Here is a 20,973-nt window from a genome sequence, read left to right on the forward strand (position 1 = left end):
ATCTGGAAGACAGCAGATCTCATGATCATAGCTCATTCTTTGCAACTTGCGTCCGGCCAATCTACCTTACCCCATGAGTCCCATGCCCAAAACACAGAGCCTAAGGCTACATGCACATGACAATGAAAAAATGGACACACTTAGTTTTTCATGGCCATTTTGCATCTGTTTTTTGTGTCATTTAAATTTGATTGGGCATTATTTCTAGACCCACCCTTCTGAAAACACCCACAGGATACTAGGCCCCCAGCTAAAATAATTTCCCTCATACTGTAGGAATTTTTTTTTACCCAGCTTTAATAATGACCCCAATTTTAAATAATGTCCCCCATAGTGTAGAAATTTTTATTTTTTATTTTTTTAACACCCCCATTTTTTAATACCCCCAGCTAAATAAATGTCCCCCACGGTGCTTTTTTTAACCGCCCCTAGCTTTAATAATACCCCCAATGTAAGGCCCCATCTTAAATAATGTCCCCCCCATTGGGCCCAAGCTTTATAATGCCCTCTTAGTGTCCCGCAGCTAAAAAACAAACAAAAAAAACCCCTCACCTTATTCACGTGATTATCCTGTGAGACGCGGCAGCCGTCTTCACAACGCCCCATAGACTTGTATGCAATTCATCTATCCTAATGGCCTGTGTACCCGATTTTAACGGCCGTTAGACGGGTGCACTCCTGTTAATCGGCCGTTAAAAACTGTCACATTGATTTCCACGGGGTCCGCCCGTCTGTGAAAACGGACAAAAATAGGACATGTCCAATTTTTGGGACGGACGCTATTCACTTGCCGTTAAAAGAAGGCCCAAGTGAATAGCCCCATAGACTTTCACTGGTACTAAAAATGGCCGTGTGATGGCTCACACAGAAATTATTCACTGTCGTGTGCATGAGGCCTAAGGCTTTAACTTTCTCAAGTCCTAAAGAATTTCACTGTAAACAACCACTGAAAGGAGAAGTCCTTGAAGCATAAGGCTGAAGACCAGTTTTCACAGACAGAACCATCTAGTAGAATGACTACTGTAGAACGTACGTTTTCTTGGCATTAGTCCATTAAAGACTTATCCTCTCACCTTTGGCAGCTTTGGGATTTCTCTCTTTTTCTTCTTTTCTGAATTTTCTGGGTCATCTATTAGGTCTGGCTCAAAGGTGTAAAGCTCTGTGAGCTCATTCATAGTAAAGTGACGTTCTATCTGCTGCTGGTCAATTACCCTAAAGGACAGGGACTGCTTGGTGACCTGTCGATCATAGATTTTCTCTTCCATAGTACCCTGAAAACATAACAGGTAATTCTGTTATAAGAGCATCTATAAAAGTTACGTGTCAGAATGTGTTCAATGTGGACAGCAGTTATACTAGTTATGATGCTTTTCTCTAATATACTACAGGTGAAACTCGAAAAATTTGAATATCGTGCAAAAGTCCATTTATTTCAGTAATGCAAATTAAAAGTAATTGCATTAATGCAGCTTAAAATTAGAATTTTGTGAAAAGGTTCAATATTCTAGGCTCAAAGTGTCACACTCTAGTCAGCTAATTAATCCATATCCCCTGAGCAAATGGTACCTCAAAATTGTGACTTTGGGGTTCCATAAGCTGTAAGCCATAATCATCCAAATTATACCAAATAAAGGCTTGAAATATCTCGCTTTGCATGTAATGAGTCTCATATGTTAGTTTCACCTTTTAAGTTGCATTACTGAAATAAATGACCTTTACACAATATTCAAATTTTTCTAGTTTCACCTGTAAAGAACATCTAATGAACAATTGGTCTCTCACTAGATCTCCTTGAGGAGAGATCGCCTTAAATGGCATGAGGAGACATAGGCCATACGTGCTCCTCTGGAATTCTGGGACAAAAGGGATGCAAATGAGTTTTCAACAAGCTCTGCCGCTAAGCTAAACGGCTTAAAGGGGTTGTCCCACTTCAGCAAATGGAATTAATCTTGTAGAGAAAGTTATTACAAGGCACTTACTAATGTATTGTTATTATCCATATTGCTTCCTTTGCTGGATTTATTTTTCCATCATACAGTGATTATACATTATACAGTGCTCGTTTCCATGGTTACAGACCACCCTGCAAACCATCATTGGTGGTCGTGCTTACACACTAAAGGCATAAGTGTCAGCCTCTCTGATGGCCAGGACCATGGGAGCACACATAGGCTGGTGCCTTTTCCTATATTGTGCAAGCACGACCACCACTGATGGATTGCAGAGTGGTCTGTAACCATGGAAACAAGCAATGTATAATGTGATGGAAAAATGAATCCAGCCAGTAAAGGTAACAATACATTAGTAAGTGCCTTGTATTAACTTTCTCTACATGAAAAATGACAATTGCAGAAAAGGGACAAACCCTTTAAATAAACCGGCGTCCAAAACGCTAGTCTTAATAAATGACCCCCTTTGTATTTTCAGGAGTATGCCTGTTCTCTCTCATATTGAACATGGTCTCTGAGCTGCAGGCATGTTATACAGCAGGCAGAGCGGAACAGATTAATATATCGTTTTGTGGGATAAGATACAATATAATGTGTAAACTATTCATCTGTATACCTACTCTTTCTATGCTCAGGAGTCCAGTGGGTGGGTGTCAGTGACTGGCAGCTATCTTTGTATGCAAACTCAATAGGACCACCCACTGGACTCCTAAGCCGGGAAAAAAAGATCAATAAATTTACAAGTTGTACAAAATTATTTTCCACTCCGCTCCCTGCTCTATAAAATGCTGCAGATCAGACAGCATGTTCAATGTTCAGGTTCCCTTTGAAGAGAATTAAGCAGCATATTTTATGGTGCCCTAACTGAAGACAGCATAAACTGGAGACACATCCCCTTTGCAAAACGCTGGGCCACTTACTTGAACTGACAAGCCATTTTGTCAAAATCCAGCAGTAGTGAAGCTGTTCGGTACAATTCACATGCCAGAGAGTCCTCGCATTCATGATGTCCCGACTCTCCACCTGGCAGGACTCACAGGGGCGTGCTGTGTATTGAACGGCTCCAGTGCTAGAACTGTTCAATATAGATTATAGCAAAAGGGCTGGGTAAATTCAAGTAAGTGACCCAGATTTTATTAAGGTTATAAAACTACCAGTTTACGGGCGCCCTTTAGGTTTAGTGTTTCGTTTTCCAAGACCACAAGCTAAACCAAAAGCAGGTTTAGCAGCTAAGTGTAATACGATGTAACAATATTAAAATCTTAAACAAACCTGTGCCAAAAACCTGTACACAAAGACGGCTTTCGTCTGTCCAAATCGATATACCCTGAAGATACTCTGGACATCATATGATGGATTCCATGAAGCATCAAAGATGATGACGCGATTAGCAGCCACAAGATTTATACCAAGGGATCCGGCCTTTGTAGAAATCAGGAACAGACGCCCCCTGACCAGATAAAAGATAGGTTTATATCAAACAGCTGAGCTTAATGGAACAAAGTGCCTTATTCTCAAGAACATCTTACCTCACATTGGTCACATCATTAAACTCCTCAGCCCATTTCTTCCGTGTTTGAGCACTGGTTGAACCATCTAATCGGTAGTAATCAATGTTTCTAAACCATTTTCCTTCACCTATGAAACAAAATGTTCTACTAGTTCACATTTTAGATATTCAGGCTCAACGTCAGTTAACATTTAATACCAGATTTTACTTATGCTAACTACCTAATGGCTTAGTATCCAACCAAGGCATTATTCATCATTGGTCCATTCTATCAACCTACCATACAATCACCAGTGTGTCAAAGTACTGCTGAGGAACAACTATAGTTGGGAAATGGGGTCAAATCAAATGATTGAAAATATACTTCTGAATGAGCCCAAAGGCTATAATATGACAGAGAAAAAAAACAAAGTATCTTTCATCCCTTTAAGGCAGCACAGGGAAAAAAATATATAAAAAAAAAATCTGTTTGTACAAATCCAGCGCTTGGACACACTCCTATGGGACATTAATTGAATACCCTGTGGATAGACCATAAATGCCCAGATGGGCAAGAGCTGACAGGGAACTTAAAGTGGCCTGATGTTGTAGATACGGTGCCTAGTATTCATCCCCCTTGACTTTTTTTTTCGTGTTTTGGTGCCTCACATTAACATGGATTGTTTGAGGATTTGTATAATTTTATTTACAGAACATGCCCACAACTTTGATTTTTTTCCTTTTTGTTATTCAGAATAACAGAAAAAGTCAATGTGCATAACTATTCACCCTCCTAAAGTCAATACTTTGTAGAGCCACCTTTTGCGGCAATCACAGTTCCAAGTTTCTTCGGATAAGTCTCTATGACAGGGCTGGCCAACCTGCGGCTCTCCAGCTGTTGCAAAACTACAACTCCCAGCATGTCAAGACAGCCTACAGCTCTTGTAGTTTTACAACAGCTGGAGAGCCGCAAGTTGGCCAGCCCTGCTCTATGAGCTTGCCACATCTTACCACTGGGATTTTTGCCCATTCCTCCAACTTACAACGTGCCTTTTTGTTTTTTGCTGAAAGTAATGGCTTTCTTCTGGCCAATCAAAGCCCAACTCTATGGGGCGTACGGCTTATTGTTGTCCTATGTACAGATACTACAGTCTCTGCTGTAGAACTCTGCAGCTCCTCCAGGGTGACCTTAGGTCTCTGTGCTGCCTCTCCAATTAATGCCCTCCTTGCCTGGTTTGTGAGTTTTGGTGGGCAGCAGTCTCTTGCAGGTTTGCTGTTGTGCCACGTTCTTTCCATTTGGTTATGATGGTGATCCTGGGCATCATCAACGATTTGGATATTTTTTTTTATAACCTAACCCTGACTTGCACTTCTCAACAACATTTTCCCTTACTTGTTTGGAGAGTTCCTTGGTCTTCATGACAGTGTTTGGTTAGTGATGCCTCTTGCTTAGGTGTTACAGCCCCTGGGGCCTTTCAAAAAAAGGTGTGTATATGTAATGACAGATCATGTGACACTTAGATAGCACACAGGTGGACATCATTTCACTAATTATGTGACTTCTGAATGTAATTGGTTGCACCAGAGCTTTTTATGGGCTTCCTAATAAAGGGGGTGAATACATGCCAAGTTTCTGTTTTATATTTCTAAACAATAGTTTTATTTATATATTTTTCTCATTTCATTTCACCAACTTAGACTATTGTGTTCTGATCCATCACATAAAATTCAGATTAACAAAACATTAAACTTAAGACTGTAATGTAACAAAACAATAAAAAAACGTCAAGGGGGGGTGGGGTGGAGGGGTGAATACTTTTGCAAGGCACTGTAGGTCCAAAATGACAATTCAGAGCCAACACATGCAGGGACGGAAAAGACAAGTGGGGGGGTTGGGGTGGCAGTAATGCCGCAGTGCACCGGCACAACACTTCCCCCAGCAGAACCAAATACCACTCCTGAGGACAGTGATATAGTTGAATTCAGGAGGGCACTTGTGGCTCCTAGCGTTAATGCTGAGAGCATTAGATCCTTATTTATTCAGCTGGGGAGAGGGGTGGAAGAGAGAGACAGAAACAAAGAAAGACAGAAAAAGAAAAGAAAGAAGAGAAAGAAAGAAAAAGAAAGAAAGAAAAAGAAAGAAAGAAAGAAAAGAAGAAAGAAAAGAAAGAAAGAAAGAAAAAAAGAAAAGAAAGAAAAAGAAAGAAGAAAGAAAGAAAAAAGAAAGAAGAAAGAAAAAGAAAGAAGAAAAAGAAAGAAAGAAAGAAAAAGAAGAAAGAAAGAAAAGAAGAAAGAAGAAAGAAGAAAGAAGAAAGAAGAAAGAAGAAAAAAAGAAAGAAAAAAGAAAGAAAGAAAAAGAAGAAAGAAAAAGAAAAGAAAAAGAGAAGAAAAGAAAGAAAAGAAAGAAAAAGAAAGAAAGAAAAAGAAAGAAAAAGAAAGAAAGAAAGAAAAGAAAGAAAGAAAAGAGAAAGAAAGAAAGAAAAAGAAAGAAAAGAAAGAAAGAAAAAGAAGAAAAAGAAAGAAAGAAAAAGAAAGAAAGAAAAGAAAAGAAAAAGAAGGAGAAGAAGAAAGAAAAAGAAAGAAAAAGAAAGAAAAAAGAAAAAAAAGAAACGAAAAAAAAAAAAAGAAGAAGAAAGAAAAAAAAAAGAAAGAAAGAAAAAAAGAAAAAAGAAAGAGACAGAAAGAAAGAAAAAGAAAGAAAGAGAAAAAGAAAGAACAGAAGAAAAAGAGACAGAAAGAAGAACAGAAAAAAAGACAGAAAGAAAGAGACAGAAGAAAGAGACAGAAAGAAAGAGACAGAAAGAAACAGAAAAAAGAAAGAAGAGACAGAAAGAAAGAGAAAGAAAGAAGAAAAAACGAGAGAGAGAAAAGAAAGAAACAGAAAGAAAGCAAAAAAGAAAGAAAGAAACAGAAAGAAAGAAAGAAGACAAAAAGAAAGAAAGAAAGACAGAAAGAAAGAGACAGAAAGAAGAGACAGAAAAAGAGACAGAAAAGAAAAAAAGAAAGAAAGAAAAGAAAGAAAGAAACAGAAAGAGAAAGAAAGAACAGAAAGAACAGAAAGAAAGAAACAGAAAGAAAGAAAGAAAGAAACAGAAAGAAAGAGACAGAAAGAAACAGAAAGAAAGAAAGAAACAGAAAGAAAGAAAGAAAGAAAGAAAGAAAGAAAGAAAGAAAGAAAGAAAGAGAGACAGAAAGAAAGAAAGAAAGAAAGAGACAGAAAGAAAGAAACAGAAAGAAAGAAACAGAAAGAAAGAAACAGAAAGAAAGAAAGAAACAGAAAGAAAGAGACAGAAAGAAAGAGACAGAAAGAAAGAAAGAAACAGAAAGAAAGAAAGAAACAGAAAGAAAGAAAGAAACAGAAAGAAAGAGACAGAAAGAAAGAAAGAAAGAAAGAAACAGAAAGAAAGAGACAGAAAGAAAGAAAGAAACAGAAAGAAAGAAAGAAACAGAAAGAAAGAAAGAAAGAAACAGAAAGAAAGAAAGAAACAGAAAGAAAGAAAGAAAGAAAGAAAGAAAGAAAGAAAGAAAGAACAGAAAGAAAGAGACAGAAAGAAAGAAAGAAAGAAAGAGACAGAAAGAAAGAAACTTGGGTGTTCCCTTCGGCATCAGCCCAAAGGGAAGTTTCCCTATAAGGTCTATGGCCGGTTCGCCCCTGCAGAGGAGAATAGCTCAAAAAGGTCTGCGACTTAAACTAAATGAGGATGATCCAGCAGCATTTCTGCAAACCCCATTCAGACATATGGAACAGTTGCCGAAATTTTTGCAACTACACTGCAGTTTGTGAATATACCCTTCAGTTCAACACACTGCAGTCAAAACGACGTGCGGTTTATTGCAAATCAGTGTAGTTTTCAAACTGGTTGTTAATGTCTGCAGAACCTCGCTAACATTTTCCCTTTGAAAACCAAGCAACGTGGAGGAACCTCCACTATGTATGTCTCTACCCTTAGACAAAAGCTACGGAATATGTTCAATAGGAGATATGCTTTCAATTAAGAGATACTGTTTCCGCAACCCAACTTGCAAACTGTAGTAAATGCATTTGCCTTCAAGGTCTAATTATTTTTTGTGCTCAAATGTGGACCAGCTGCTTGTGCTTAATTAGACTAATAATTATGGGTTCATTTTGCCAGATGTCAGACACGAAAAACCACATGAACCTATGGCATGCAAAAACGAAACAGCTGACTGGTAGAAACCTATAGCCGCAATATCAGATCAATGTTTTGTGTCTTTACTATAAATGCTATCAATTTATCACTGCTTCCGCATGTTACCGCTTCCTAAATCTGCACAAAATAAAGGCAATTCTATTCTTGTCTTTTAGCTGAAAAACATACCCTTCATTTTGCTCAGGTTTAGGGCTCATGCACACAAAGGTGTGCGCCCTGTGCTAGTAAAGAGCGGGTCCTGTGCACTCTTGTATCACAGGCCTGCAATCTGCACAATACAAAGCGTTGCAGAGGCATGGATCGGAAGTCCACAGAAGCATTATGAAGCGCTTCCGTGGGATTTCAGTTCATGCCTCTGCACCACAAAAAAAATAGAATATCTCCTATTTTTGTTGCTGCGTGGACAGTTTCTTGTGGATCACGGACCCATTCATTGCGGACAATTTGCGGTCCATAGCATGTGCACACACGCTCGTGTGCATGAGCCCTTAGGAAGCAATACTGATCAATTATAATCACAGCATGCAGTGATACACTGAATGGAGGTTGAAATTCAGACTTTTTATAGGGAAGCAAGCATTACAGTTCTTTCCTCATAACAGGTCCCAAGCAGCATGCTATGACTGTTATCGCAATCTATGGGGCAGGTTAAAGTGGTTTCCCTTGAAAAACATCATATGCTCTAGAGGTTAAAGTCATAATTTAGACACCCACCCCCAAAAAAAAATATAAGAATAAAATCATAGCAGTTTCCAACTACATGGATGGATTTTTTGCTACTGTCATGTCGCAGTGCGACACCATAGACTCATTCTAAAAATTGATTTTTAACTATTAAAAATACAGGTGCGTACAAATGAATGCAATCAGTCGTTCTACAAAAGTGGTAGTTGTAGGGGAGAGGAAGACCGTCTCAGAGGATAAATCTCCTCATTCATCTGGCAGTCATCTAGTCTTTGGCCAGCTTATATTTCATCCATTTTGCAAGGATATATTCACACTTAAAAGTAGAATTATGTGTGAATGTGTGAATATACCCAAAACCTGAACTCTGCTGAAACTTTTAAGAAAAGAACAGGTAAATTAGGTAAAGACAGATTTAATTAGGTAAAGAACACAGGTTTAAGGCTCTATATACCTTTGTAAATCACTGGTTTGGATTCTGCTCCTTCTTCTGATGGATCTACGCTTGCCAATTCCAAGAAATCTTCAATCAGATCCAAGGATATAAGAGACTGACTGAAAACTAAACTGAAGAAATAAGAAAAATAAAAAATGCAATATCTGACATATTGAGATTAAAAAGTACAAATTCCCATATTGTTCATATGGCCGTGAGGGCTCATTTTTTGTGGGATAAGCTAAGAAAAACCACAATTCCGCCAAGGTTTTTACATCATGGCGTTCACTATGAGCCAATAAGGACATGACGTCATTCTGCTGCTCAATACAAATATGACAATACCAAACTTGTATAGGTTTATTGTTTTTTTTTTTTACTACAAAAAAAAAAACAAAAAAAAAACCTTTGAAAAAAATTAACATTTTCTTTGCAATGCCATTTTCTGACTTTTATATTTCAGTCTAGAGAGCTGTATAAGGCGCCAGCAGGTTCCCCTGGGTGGAGCCTAACTATGAAGATACTGGAGGCTGTAACGGGAGAACGGAGCGGCGCCCAGGTATAACAGTAAGCACAGGGATATCCCTGGGCCGCTCTCCATGTCTGTATAGTTAGTTTAGATGTTTTATTCTGGTGAAAGGTCCTCTTTAAACTTAATATTTTAATGATTTTTACAGTAATAACTTTCACACTTGTGTTAGAGGATTCAGGCAGGCAGTTCTGTTGCTGGAACTGCCTGCCGGATCCGGAATCCATATGGAAACGGATAACATTTGTTTCCAGATCAGTCTGACAAATGCATTGAAATACCGGATTAGTCTCTCTGGTGTTATCCGAAAAACGGATCAGATATTTTTTTCCGCGTAAGGAGCATGCTCACAGCAGCAGCCCCCTCCATACATTCCCACAACCAGCGTGACGTACCGATACATCACAATGGTTGAAAGGGTTAAATGATGTGAATCAGCAACTGTATCTACACATCCTGATTGCTGTTCTAAAACTGCCCATACAGCTACAGTACTACAATATTACAGTGCTACACTATTGCTGACCATCAATATCATATCAGTGGGACTCTGACACCAGGCATTCCAAGCTATCAGCTGTTTGAAGAGGTAGCAGCACTCCCGAAAGTACTGCTTTCTCTTCAAAATGATCAGCGTGTCATCTGCTTTGTAGAGGTGTCGCAGTGTATCGTAATTACAACTGTGCCATGCCATTGAAGTGAATGCGATGAGCAGGTGTAATATACTGTGCTACTGCAAATTAGACAGCACACAGGTAATTTTGAAGTAGCCCTTGTAGGAGTGCCACTACCTCTTTAAACGGCTAATTAGCGAGGCTTCCAGGAGTTAAACCCCAATGACCTAATATTGGTGACTTGATCATGAGGACACATCACTAATATTTTAGCACTGCACAACCCCAATGGGTTGTCCAAGATAAACTCGCACAAGCTCTAAAATGGCTTAAAATAGAAAAATAAATCTTACACTCCGCCTTTTCTACAGCACTGTTCTGTAGCGCTGGTACAGTTCTCCTGCCACTGTTTGCTTATAAACAGCAGAGGTCATTTGCTGCAATATGGCATGTCACCACTGCAGCCAATTACTTTTCTCAGCAGTGATTGCAGCTGTAAACAAACAGTGGAGGGAGAACTGGACAGAGCCACACAGAATGGCAATGGGTTAGTATAATGTCTATATTTATTTTAATTTAAAGCTTGTCTGAGATTTAAAATGATCTTGGACAAACCTTTGACGCTATGTTAACAAAGGACCTACAGTTCTCTAAGGGTACTTTCACACTAGCGTTTTTTCTTTTCCAGTATTGAGTTCCAGCCTCGGGGCTCAATACCGGAAAAAAAGTGATCAGTTTTATCTTAGGGTGCGTTGCGGGAACATGCACGATTTTTCTGCGCGAGTGCAAAACATTGCAATGCGTTTTGCACTCGCGTGAGAAAAATCGCGCATGTTTGGTACCCAAACTCGAACTTCTTCACAGAAGTTCGGGCTTGGGATTGATGTTCTGTAGATTGTATTATTTCCCCTTATAACATGGTTATAAGGGAAAATAATAGCATTCTGAATACAGAATGCATAGTACAATAGTGCTGGAAGGGTTAAAAAAAATATAATTTAACTCGCCTTTGTCCACTTGATCGCGAACCCGGAATCTCCTTCTGTCTTCATCTTAGCTGTGTGCAGTAACAGGATCTGTGGTGACGTCACTCCGGTCATCACATGATCTTTTACCGGGTCCTGTTCCTCCACACAGCACAGAAGACAGACAGAAGAGATGCCGGGCTGCGCGATCAAGTGGATTAAGGAGAGTTAATTTATTTTTTTAACCCCTCTAGCACTATTATACTATGCATTCTGTATTCAGAATGCTATTATTTTCCCTTATAACCATGTTATAAGGGAAAATAATAATGATTGGGTCTCCATCCCGATAGTCTCCTAGCAACCGTGCGCGAAAAATCGCACCGCATCCGCACTTTCTTGCGGATGCTTGCGATTTTCACGCAACCCAATTCATTTCTATGGGACCCGCAATTTTCACGCAACGCATAAGTGATGCGTGAAAATCACTGCTCATGTGAACAGCCCCATAGAAATGAATGGGTCGGAATTCAGTGCGGGTGCAATGCGTTCAACTCACGCATCGCATCCGCACGGAATACTCGCCCGTGTGAAAGGGGCCTTAATGCATTCGGAATGGAGAGCATTCCGTTCAGGATGCATCAGTTCAGTCCCTCTTACGCGCTTTGGCCGGAGAAAATACCGCAGCATGCTGTAGTTTTCTCTCAGGCCAAAACCCTGAACACTTGCAGGAATGCCAGATCCGGCATCAATTTCCATTGAAATGCATTAATGCTGAGTGCCAAGTGTCTTGGCAAAATGGAACCGTAATTTCTGTCAGTGCATGCGCAGACAATTAAATCTATGAAAAAAATAAATACCGGATCCATTTTTTCCAGATGACAACCGTCAAGACAGATCTGGTATTGCAATGCATTTGTGAGACGGATCCGCATCCGGATCGGTCTCACAAATGCATCAGTTTTTCATCCAGATTGCTGGATCCAGCAGGCAGTTCCGTCGCTGGAAATCCTCTGCCACAAGTGTGAAAGTACCCCAAGCTAAAAGAGTTGTTGTTTTCCAGTACTTTTATACTAATGGTATATCCTAAAGATAGGCCATCAACATCTGATCAGCATGGATTTGACACCCCACCAATCAGCTGTTCTGCAGTATCTCTGATGCCATTCATTTAAAAGGGAGCAGCACTGCAGTGACCAGCTGCGTCCACTCCACAATGGAGCAGTCTAGTTCCAGAACCTACTTTCGGCGCTGGAGCTGCTTTCAAACAGTTGCTGTGTGGGACGCCTGCTGATCAGATACTGATGGCCTATCTTTAAGAATGGTTATCAATATAAAAGGAGTGGACAACCCCTCTGAGGCATAAAAAGCCAATAGAATAATATGGAGAAAAATACTATATCCAGATCATGCTTCTTTTGACAAAAATGCCGATGGCCAAAGACATTAAACAGAAACAATTTCAAGGGCAGAGAGATACGTCCTGGAGTTACAGTAATAGTCAAAATACATGTTTAACATTGCAAGTGACTAACACAAAACTAGGAAAGGTAATTACTTACACTTTTTCACCAAGTTCTTCTGCCATGCGAAGAATATCGAACAAAAGTGTTATTTTGCCAGAATGTTCCAAGATCTCTGCATCAGCGTCGGTTACAAAATCTTTGTACCAGTCAGGAGCTGGGCTACCTGGGGTGGAGGATGTGGCTTTGCCAATGCCAATGGTTGAAAAAGAGATGATAAAGATAAGAGTGTGCTATGTATACCCCTTACAGATCTAGGTCAGCATCATACTTCACTTGACATCCTGTTAAAGAGCCTCTGTCAGCATGATCAGCCCCATTAAATCAGGCATATTACCTAGTAGGGTTGCTCATGCTGAGTAAATCAATATTTTTAGTGTTTGTATCTACTGCCTCTGGATTCATAGCAACTTCAGAATTTTCATCCACGTAATTACTCACTCAGAGACAAATAGAAAAGCCAGGATACAGGGTACGCAGAACTGTCATGGGGACAGTAGGTATCAGTCTCCAGCCTAAAGGGGTTCTCTGGGCTTTTAATATTGATAACCTATCCTCAGGATATTTATGTTAGTTATGTTATTTAAGTTTTACACAATGATATTTTTGAAACAAAATAAAAATCATGTTTTAGTGTCTCTATAGTCTGAGAGCCATAGCTTTTTTGACAGTTTTTATTTTATGGTGTTCACCCCAGGGGTTAGGTCATGTGGTAGGTTGTTACGAACGAGGCGATACCCAATATGACTTTATATTTAACACCATAAAAGCATTTTTGAAACAAAAAATAAATAAATCATATTTTAGTATCTGCATAGTCTGAGAGCCATATTTATTTATTTTTTTTCATTTTTGGGAGATTGAGGTAGAGGTAAATTTTTTGCGGGATTAGCTTACTATTTTGGGGGGGCATATGCCTTTTTTATCGCTTGGTGTTGCACTTTCAGTGATGTAACGTGACAAAAAAAATGTAGGTCCTTTTAGCACAGTTTTTTTTTACGGTGTTCACCTGAGGGGTTAGGTCATGTGATCTTTTTATAGAGCCGGTCGATACGGACGCGGCGATGCCAAATATGTCCATTTTCTTTTTTTCCCCCTAATTTTTAACAATTTTATTCTTACTTTATTTTGGGCAAATACATTTTTTTTTTTAAACTTTAAATTTATTTCCACGTAATTTTTTTTTCAAGTAAATTTTTTTGTCCCACTCTGGGAATTCAACTTTTGGGGGTCTGAACCCCTTTACAATGCAATACACTTACAGCCTTCCTGCCTGTGAGATCCAGGGGGCTGGATCTCACAGGCTTTACCGGAAGGCAGCCATGATGACTAAGGAAGGCATTGGGCTGCATTCCCTGCTATTGGGTCCCTGTCACAGCAGTGCAGGGACCAGATGGCTGCTTCCTTCCTACACAGACACCACATGTGCCACGGTCAGCGCTGACCGCGGCTGTGCAGGGGTTAATGAGCCGGCATCGGTGATTTCATTTACCTCTGCCGCGGATCACGCTGATACAGCTCCCGATCAGTGTGCCGTACATGTACAGAGCTGGGTGTTAAGGGGTTAAACATTGTTTACATTTAATAGTTCAACTCCTTAAGGACAAGGTTAGTTTTGTCTGTGGGCACCACAGAAATTTTTCAGTTTGTCTTCTTAGCATTCTGTTGACCATAACCATTATAGATTTACTTCTACATTAGCTGTTAAGGGCCTTCATTTTGTGAGACTATTTGTACATTTTATTAGAAACTATTTGGGGGAATATCAGTTAAACTTAATTTATATTTTAAACTGGTAAAATGCATGAAATTTCCATTTCACTAGAGTCTTTCTTTTTTACTTTGTACAACTTAAAATAACTTTAGTTCTCATGTCATTCTGAGTTTGTAGATACCCAATATCTGTATGATTTTACTATAAAATCATTTTTACTCAATACAATTTATTAAAACACATGTGCTGTGGTGTTTTCACTTGCTTTACCATTTTAATCAAACTTTAATTTTTAAGTTTATTTCTAGTTCCATTAAGGGACCTTTTCATTATGACATTACAAAGCAACCTGTACATACACCTTAGGCTACTTTCACACTAGCGTTAGTTTGTCCGGCAGAGGAACAGCCTGCCGGATCCCTACTAATGCTTGCACATGTGTGCTACCAGAAATCCGCCCCAGCCCCATTCACTGTAATGGGGATGGGCAGGAGATACAGCCGCAGCACACTAGTGTGAAAGTAGCCTTAGGTATGTCCTAAAAGGGCTTGTAGGGAACCATTTCCTCTTTGCCGCAATGCAGAAAAGGAAAAAAATTCAGTGATTCAGCGTTTTCTCCAAACTCAGTGGTTCGCACTCACTGCAGGGCAGTTGTCAATCCCCTAAGGGTGTTCACATGGGCACAGCTTATATGCCCCATAAGATCCCCCATTACACACATGTACATTGCAAGATGGTAAGGGGCCCTTGGGAAGAAAGTGTTACTGTAAAATCTGGTGACATCCTGTAAAGTAGGGAAGGACTAGAATTTGGCAGTTCGCTGTTTCTGAGAATAGTCTGGGCTGTAACTGTTCATTTCAACCTTCACTGAATCACTTTTCAAAGTCAGAAAATGTATCAGGGGTCTAATAATCAACAAACGTTGCATCATCAGCACTTCAAAAAATTAACCAGAAACAAGCTGCATGTGTTCTGAGACAGTCTAATGGAACTGCACGCAAGATTTTAAAACTTTCTACAGCGACCTCATAGATCTTGTACTTGAGGTACTACAAGTAAACCGCAAGAAGACCAATCTTGCAACACTCGGTACTCTGTTAGTTAATTCCATGCATAAGACTAACTCACTTTCTTCTGGTTTAACAACTGCAGAAGTATTTGACGTATCCTCTACTTTGGAGTCTTTTCCGTTCCCACCACGAGACCTCGAGTTCCACACCTTAATAACTTCAACGTCGTTATCGCTTTCCTCTGCACTTGAACTGCTCTCCTTCTTGCCTTTACCCTTTGACTTTTTCTTTCTAAAGATTCAAACAAAGTTATAAGTATATAACTGAGCCATGCTTTCTTTTATTTCAGCTCAGTGAAATACTCTGAGACGGTCGCGTGCATATAGCCTAACCATTTTGAGGTCAGCAAACTGCAGGTCCACAAATACAGATATCTTCCATGTGCAAGCCGCTACCGCGGGTCTGCAAGACACTGGCTCTGGCCACATGCACTTCACATTGGAACCAGAAACCCTTCCGCGTGCTTCCAGGTCTATGTCTCTGTGCCACAAAAGATAGGACATGCCTCATCATTCACCGCATCTTGCAGATTATGATCAATTGAAGTCAATAGGTCTCCACCGCGATGCGGAGTGCACCGGTTTGTGGTCTGCCACACAGGCACAGTGGTCCCATGATCGTGTTAATGGGGCCTTACAGATATTGAAGTCAATAGGTCTCCACCGCGATGCGGAGTGCACCGGTTTGTGGTCTGCCACACAGGCACAGTGGTCCCATGATCGTGTTAATGGGGCCTTACAGAAATGGCTATGGACACGTTCTAGAATTTGTGGAACAGCCACACAAAAGTGGACAGCACATAGATGACATCCGTGTGCTCTTTGGATTTTTTCAGACCCACAGAAACTAATGGGTCCTCATGCAATCCGCAAATAATGTGGATTGGATGTAAACGAAGGAATTACCCAATGTGAGCTAGTCACAAAAAATAAAAATAAAATCTGAAAGTAATTAAGCTGCTCAGACTGCACACATATACCTTCCATAAAACTGTAACTGCTTGATTCATAATTTAATTCACATTTTGGCACAACATGGCAGGACACAAGTAAATCAGTTGGCATTTATCTTTGATTGTTTGACTAATTCCTGGTGATCTTTCACATTACGTTATTGTTAAGTGATTTTCTGGCAGGAGATGATAAACACAAAATAATTATTCTTGTAGGTAGACGCACGGCCATAGAGGCCAATTTTGATTGCATTTATAATATTGTTGTACCCACTGGGGAAAGAGGCAGAAAGGCCCTGTGGAGGAGGAAGGGGGCTCTTTAACCCCTTCTGTGGCTGTATAAAAAGTGCTTACACTGAGGCTTCTTCTTCCGAACTGAGGGACATTGAGGATTCATCTGAGTCAGACGCTATAAACTCTTCCATGCTGTCCTCATCGAAGTAACCCTAAAAATATAAATAAAAAACACACACCGATGACGTCACTGCAATGGATCTCTCCGCAGCAGCAGGCACTGTCGTGTTAAACTGAAGCACATCTGTTTAGTCACTTGGAAAAAGTCTGGCTTACATCATTTCAAACAAAGCTTTAATAATGGGCATATATCTTCAAATATAAAGGAATATGATCGCAGATGAAAGAGCAGCAGTCAAATCTATAGCACTGCATGTTCGAAACAAAACCTAATTTCCATTATTTCACCGGAATTCTACCCACTATTTGGCATCATTTATTGGGGAAACATTTAACAGACAAAAATATGTAGTCTGATATCTGCCGTACCTTATTTTCTTTACTAATATAGTCCAGCTGCAAGCACCAAGGGTGAGTCCAGATCCTACTTAAAACTTGAAAGTCCTGGAAAAGCTTGGTTCCAGATTTGCCTCGTGTGCCTCCCTCACCACCAACGCCACCACCACCACCTGTCAAGGTAAAAGGATTATATGGGGGACTATGGCAAGGTTTTTACAACATCTCAGCATGTGTTTTCATTTCACACTTAAAATCTCAATACAGAAATCTGGTTTTGAGCATGAAAAGTTAAATTGAAAAGCAAGTGTGTTATCTAAAACCACAAAAAAGAAAACCACATGCTTTATGTGCACAGAAATATAGAGTACACCTAGCTGTCAATTACTGACACCAACCAGAGCTCAGTCTAATAAAGCAACCTGCAGCCGTTCCCCGATCGCACAATAAAATGGTCATACCGAATGTGTGACGAGAACATTTGGGGACTGGAGTTTCTAGGCAAAAGTGTAGACAAAGAGCACAAAAAAGACATATCAAGCAGATAAATCAGGATTTAATTGCCAAAAGGGGAGAACAATACATCCGTAATGAAGAGCGGCTCCACACACAGATATCGTGTGGCATTTTTCAGCAGTTTTTGATCTTAGCAGAAAGTCTATGGGGAAGAATGAAATACAGGACAGTAGTTTTTTCTACTTTCACTTCTTTCAATTTTGTTTCCTTTTGTGTCTCTTGTATAATATTTTTAAGCAAAAACCATGGAAACAAGCAGTATATAACATGTAGGGTTGTTGCGGGTATCGAAATTTCGATACCCAATCGATACTTTTGTCCCGGTATCGATAGGATACCGGGACTTCCATTTTTTTCGATACTGGGCTGAGCTTCTGCGCAGTCTAGTATCTCTGAACATGAGCGCGCTGCTATCGGCGCGCTCATGTTCTCTCAGCAGCACGGGGAGAAGGAAGCTGTCCTCCCTCCCCCCTGTGCTGCTGCCGTTGCCACCAATGAGAAGAGAGGGGCGGAGGAGGGGCGGCAATGAGAAGAGAGGGGCGGAGGAGGGGCGGCAATGAGAAGAGAGGGGCGGCAATGAGAAGAGAGGGGCGGAAGAGGGGCGGCCCCACGGAGGAGGGGCGGCAATGAGAAGAGAGGGGCGGAGGAGGGGCGGGCGCACTGCGCCACCAATGATAGGATTATTTCCACACAGAGCGGCGCCCAGCGATGTCTCAGCACTCACCATTAGTCCTGGGCGCCGCTCCGTTCGCCCGCAGTGCCCCATTACTGTCTCCTCTCCTGCTCCACATGCTGCTGATTACTATCGGAGCGATGGGAGGAGACATCAGCTTCACTAGTGGGCGTTCCTTTTCCCTGCGCTGCGATTGGACAGCGCTACAGCCAGGGAGAAGGAACGCCCACTAGTGAAGCTGATGTCTCCTCCCATTGCTCCGATAGTAATCAGCAGCATGTGGAGCAGGAGAGGAGACAGTAATGGAGCACTGCAGGTGAACGGAGCGGCGCCCAGGACTAATTGTGAGTGCTGAGACATCGCTGGGCGCCGCTCTGTGTGGCCTGATAGTGAAAGTCTGGAGTCCCATATAGTAGTCAGTCTTTAACACATACAGGAGGCGGGTGCTGGCAGCAGAATCGCATTGCCGGCACCCTGCCCCTGACAGGGAGCTGCGATCAGTGGCAGTTAACTGCCGCTGATCTGCCAGTACCCGCCTCCTGTATAAAGGGGTAATTATCATTGGTGGTGCAGTGTGCCCCCCAACCCATTAAAATCATTGGTGGCACAGTGCGCCAGCCCATCTCAACCCCACAGTATTAAAATCATTGGTGGCAGTGGCCACAGGGACCTCTCCCCTCCCCCTCATTGGTGGTGCAGTGGCAGCTTCTGATCGGAGCCCCAGCAGTGTAATGCTGGGGCTCCGATCGGTTACCATGGCAGCCAGGACGCTACAGAAGCCCTGGTTGCCATGGTAACATCCCTGAGATCTATCAGGCTGAATAGGAAAAGGGATGAAAGATCCCAGGTTCTAGCCCCTAAGGGGGGGGGGGGGGGGAATAGTTATTAAATAAAAAGTGTAAAAAAAAAAAAAAATATGAAGTATAAATCACCCCCTTTTCCCAATTTCACATATAAAATATATAAATAATAAACATATTACGTCGCCACGTCAGAAAAGTCCAAACTATTAAAATGTAAAAAAAAAATCTAGGTGGTGAATGTAAAAAATGAGGAATGCACGTGGCTTTTTTTGTTTATTTTTTTTGCGTGGTATCGAATGGTATCAAGTATCGCAATACTTTTTCATGGTATCGAAACCGAATCAAAAATTTGGTATCGCAACAACTCTAATAACATGATGGAAAAATGAATCATGCCAGCAAAGGAAGCAATATGAACAATCACATACATTAGTAAGTGACTTGTTAACTTTCTCTACATGATAAATGCTATTTGCCAAAGTAAGACAACCCCTTTAACATTTCACCGATACGTATTGTTAGATAGTAAGCATTGCACAAGAACAATTCTAAGGCTACATGCACACGGACAAGAAAAATGGACAGATGTTTTTTTCTAACGCCGTCACACATCCGTTTTAAAAACAAAAGTAGTCTATGCCGTCAAAAAAAAAAAAAAAAAAAAAAAAAAAAAAAAAAAGCCATGTGAACAACACCATAGACTATGGGGTTAGGCTCCATTCAGACGTCTGCAAATGTGTCCACATTCATTCCACAATATCAGGAACGGGTGCGGACCTGTTCATTCTCAATGGGGCAGAACGCGATGCAGAGAGCACACTATGTGCTCTCCGCATCCGCATTTCCGGAGCGCAGACCCGAACTTCGGCCCCAAACTTGCCTGTCGTGGCTCCGCAAAAAACATACGAAACAGAGCCGCAATACGCCACGGACATGTGAATGGACCCTTATTCACACGGCAGTTTTTTTTTGACAGACAGGGAATATCATGTTCACTGACAGACTGCCCCATTAAGATTTAATGGGATTGTTTTTAGCGTTTATTTCTCAGAAAGGCATAAACAAAAAAAATGGTTTTTTTTTAAATTAATTTTTATTAACATATTTGAAAATTTCACAAAACTCCAACACCCTCCCCCCTCATAACATCTTGATGATGCTCTCCATTCTCCACATTCCTCACCACCCGACCCCACCATAATGTCCATGATAAATACATGCTCATTCCCTACAGCACTCAATACTGCGTTAAATCTTTGTCCTATGGGTGAAATTACATTTTGTTACCATACACAACTTCCCCTTATTAAATAGAGGAGAGACATTCCACAAATCCTGCAAGAGACCGCCAATCATGGATCCAGCTACACACATCAAGCATTAGTACCCCCTCACACCAGTCCCAGATGGTATCTTTGGAGTTCCCTGGATGCCAGCCCTGGGGCGTCAATCCAAGGAGTCCACAGTTTCTCAAATTTGGTCATAGCACCCCTCTTTCTAAATTGATCATCTGTTTTTTTGATTTTTTTCATTGTCGTGTGCATGTAGCCTAAGGGCTTAAAGGCATCTGTCAGCATATTTGTACCTATGAAACTGGCTGACCTGTTGCATGTGCACTTGGCAGCTGAAGGCATCTGTGTTGGTCCTATTTTCATAAGTGCCCGCATTACTGCGGAAAATGAAGCTTTAATATATGCAAATGAGCCTCTAGGAGCCACGGGGGCATTGCTGTTACACCTAGAGGCTCTGCTCTCTCTGCAATTGCTGCGCTGTGTGCTTCTGGTAGGCCGACATGCGGTACTTTCATGTTGGATCTGCTGCTGAAAAGGAGATCACCATAGGTGAGCCACTGAGCATTACCGTTCATGTAAGTGTTCTATTTGTTCCACAGTTAATGTGTTTTTTTTCCCCCTTAGACTGAGGGTCACTTTAAACTGCTCCAGATTCAACAAAGTGGCTTAAATACTTATTTTTGTGATATATATGTGTGTAGTTACTTGTGTGTGATTTTCTGTAATGTTTCCTATTATATGCCAAAACTGCATACATACAAGTTTATGAAAAGAATTGCAGAAGAAAGCCTGCTTACGGCCACCTTGACACATGCAGTCTCCACTCCTACGTTTGTTCCTGC

General features: G+C 40.8%; 1 protein-coding gene across 1 annotated transcript in view; it reads right to left on the reverse strand.

Moving 5' to 3' along the window:
* The window catches only part of ATRX (ATRX chromatin remodeler), a 186,739-nt gene that overhangs the window by 19,341 nt on the left and 146,425 nt on the right, over nt 1-20,973 (reverse strand). Inside the window, exons 23-30 of the mRNA XM_044305242.1 lie at nt 16,881-17,020; nt 16,452-16,543; nt 15,204-15,376; nt 12,401-12,557; nt 8,749-8,861; nt 3,479-3,587; nt 3,222-3,399; nt 1,074-1,271 (exon numbers count right to left, since the gene is read on the reverse strand). Coding sequence (XP_044161177.1) covers nt 1,074-1,271; nt 3,222-3,399; nt 3,479-3,587; nt 8,749-8,861; nt 12,401-12,557; nt 15,204-15,376; nt 16,452-16,543; nt 16,881-17,020 — 1,160 coding nt within the window. The remainder of the gene's footprint in view (nt 1-1,073; nt 1,272-3,221; nt 3,400-3,478; nt 3,588-8,748; nt 8,862-12,400; nt 12,558-15,203; nt 15,377-16,451; nt 16,544-16,880; nt 17,021-20,973) is intronic.

This window comes from Bufo gargarizans, chromosome 9 (genome assembly GCF_014858855.1).
Source record: "Bufo gargarizans isolate SCDJY-AF-19 chromosome 9, ASM1485885v1, whole genome shotgun sequence".
NCBI lineage: Eukaryota > Metazoa > Chordata > Amphibia > Anura > Bufonidae > Bufo > Bufo gargarizans.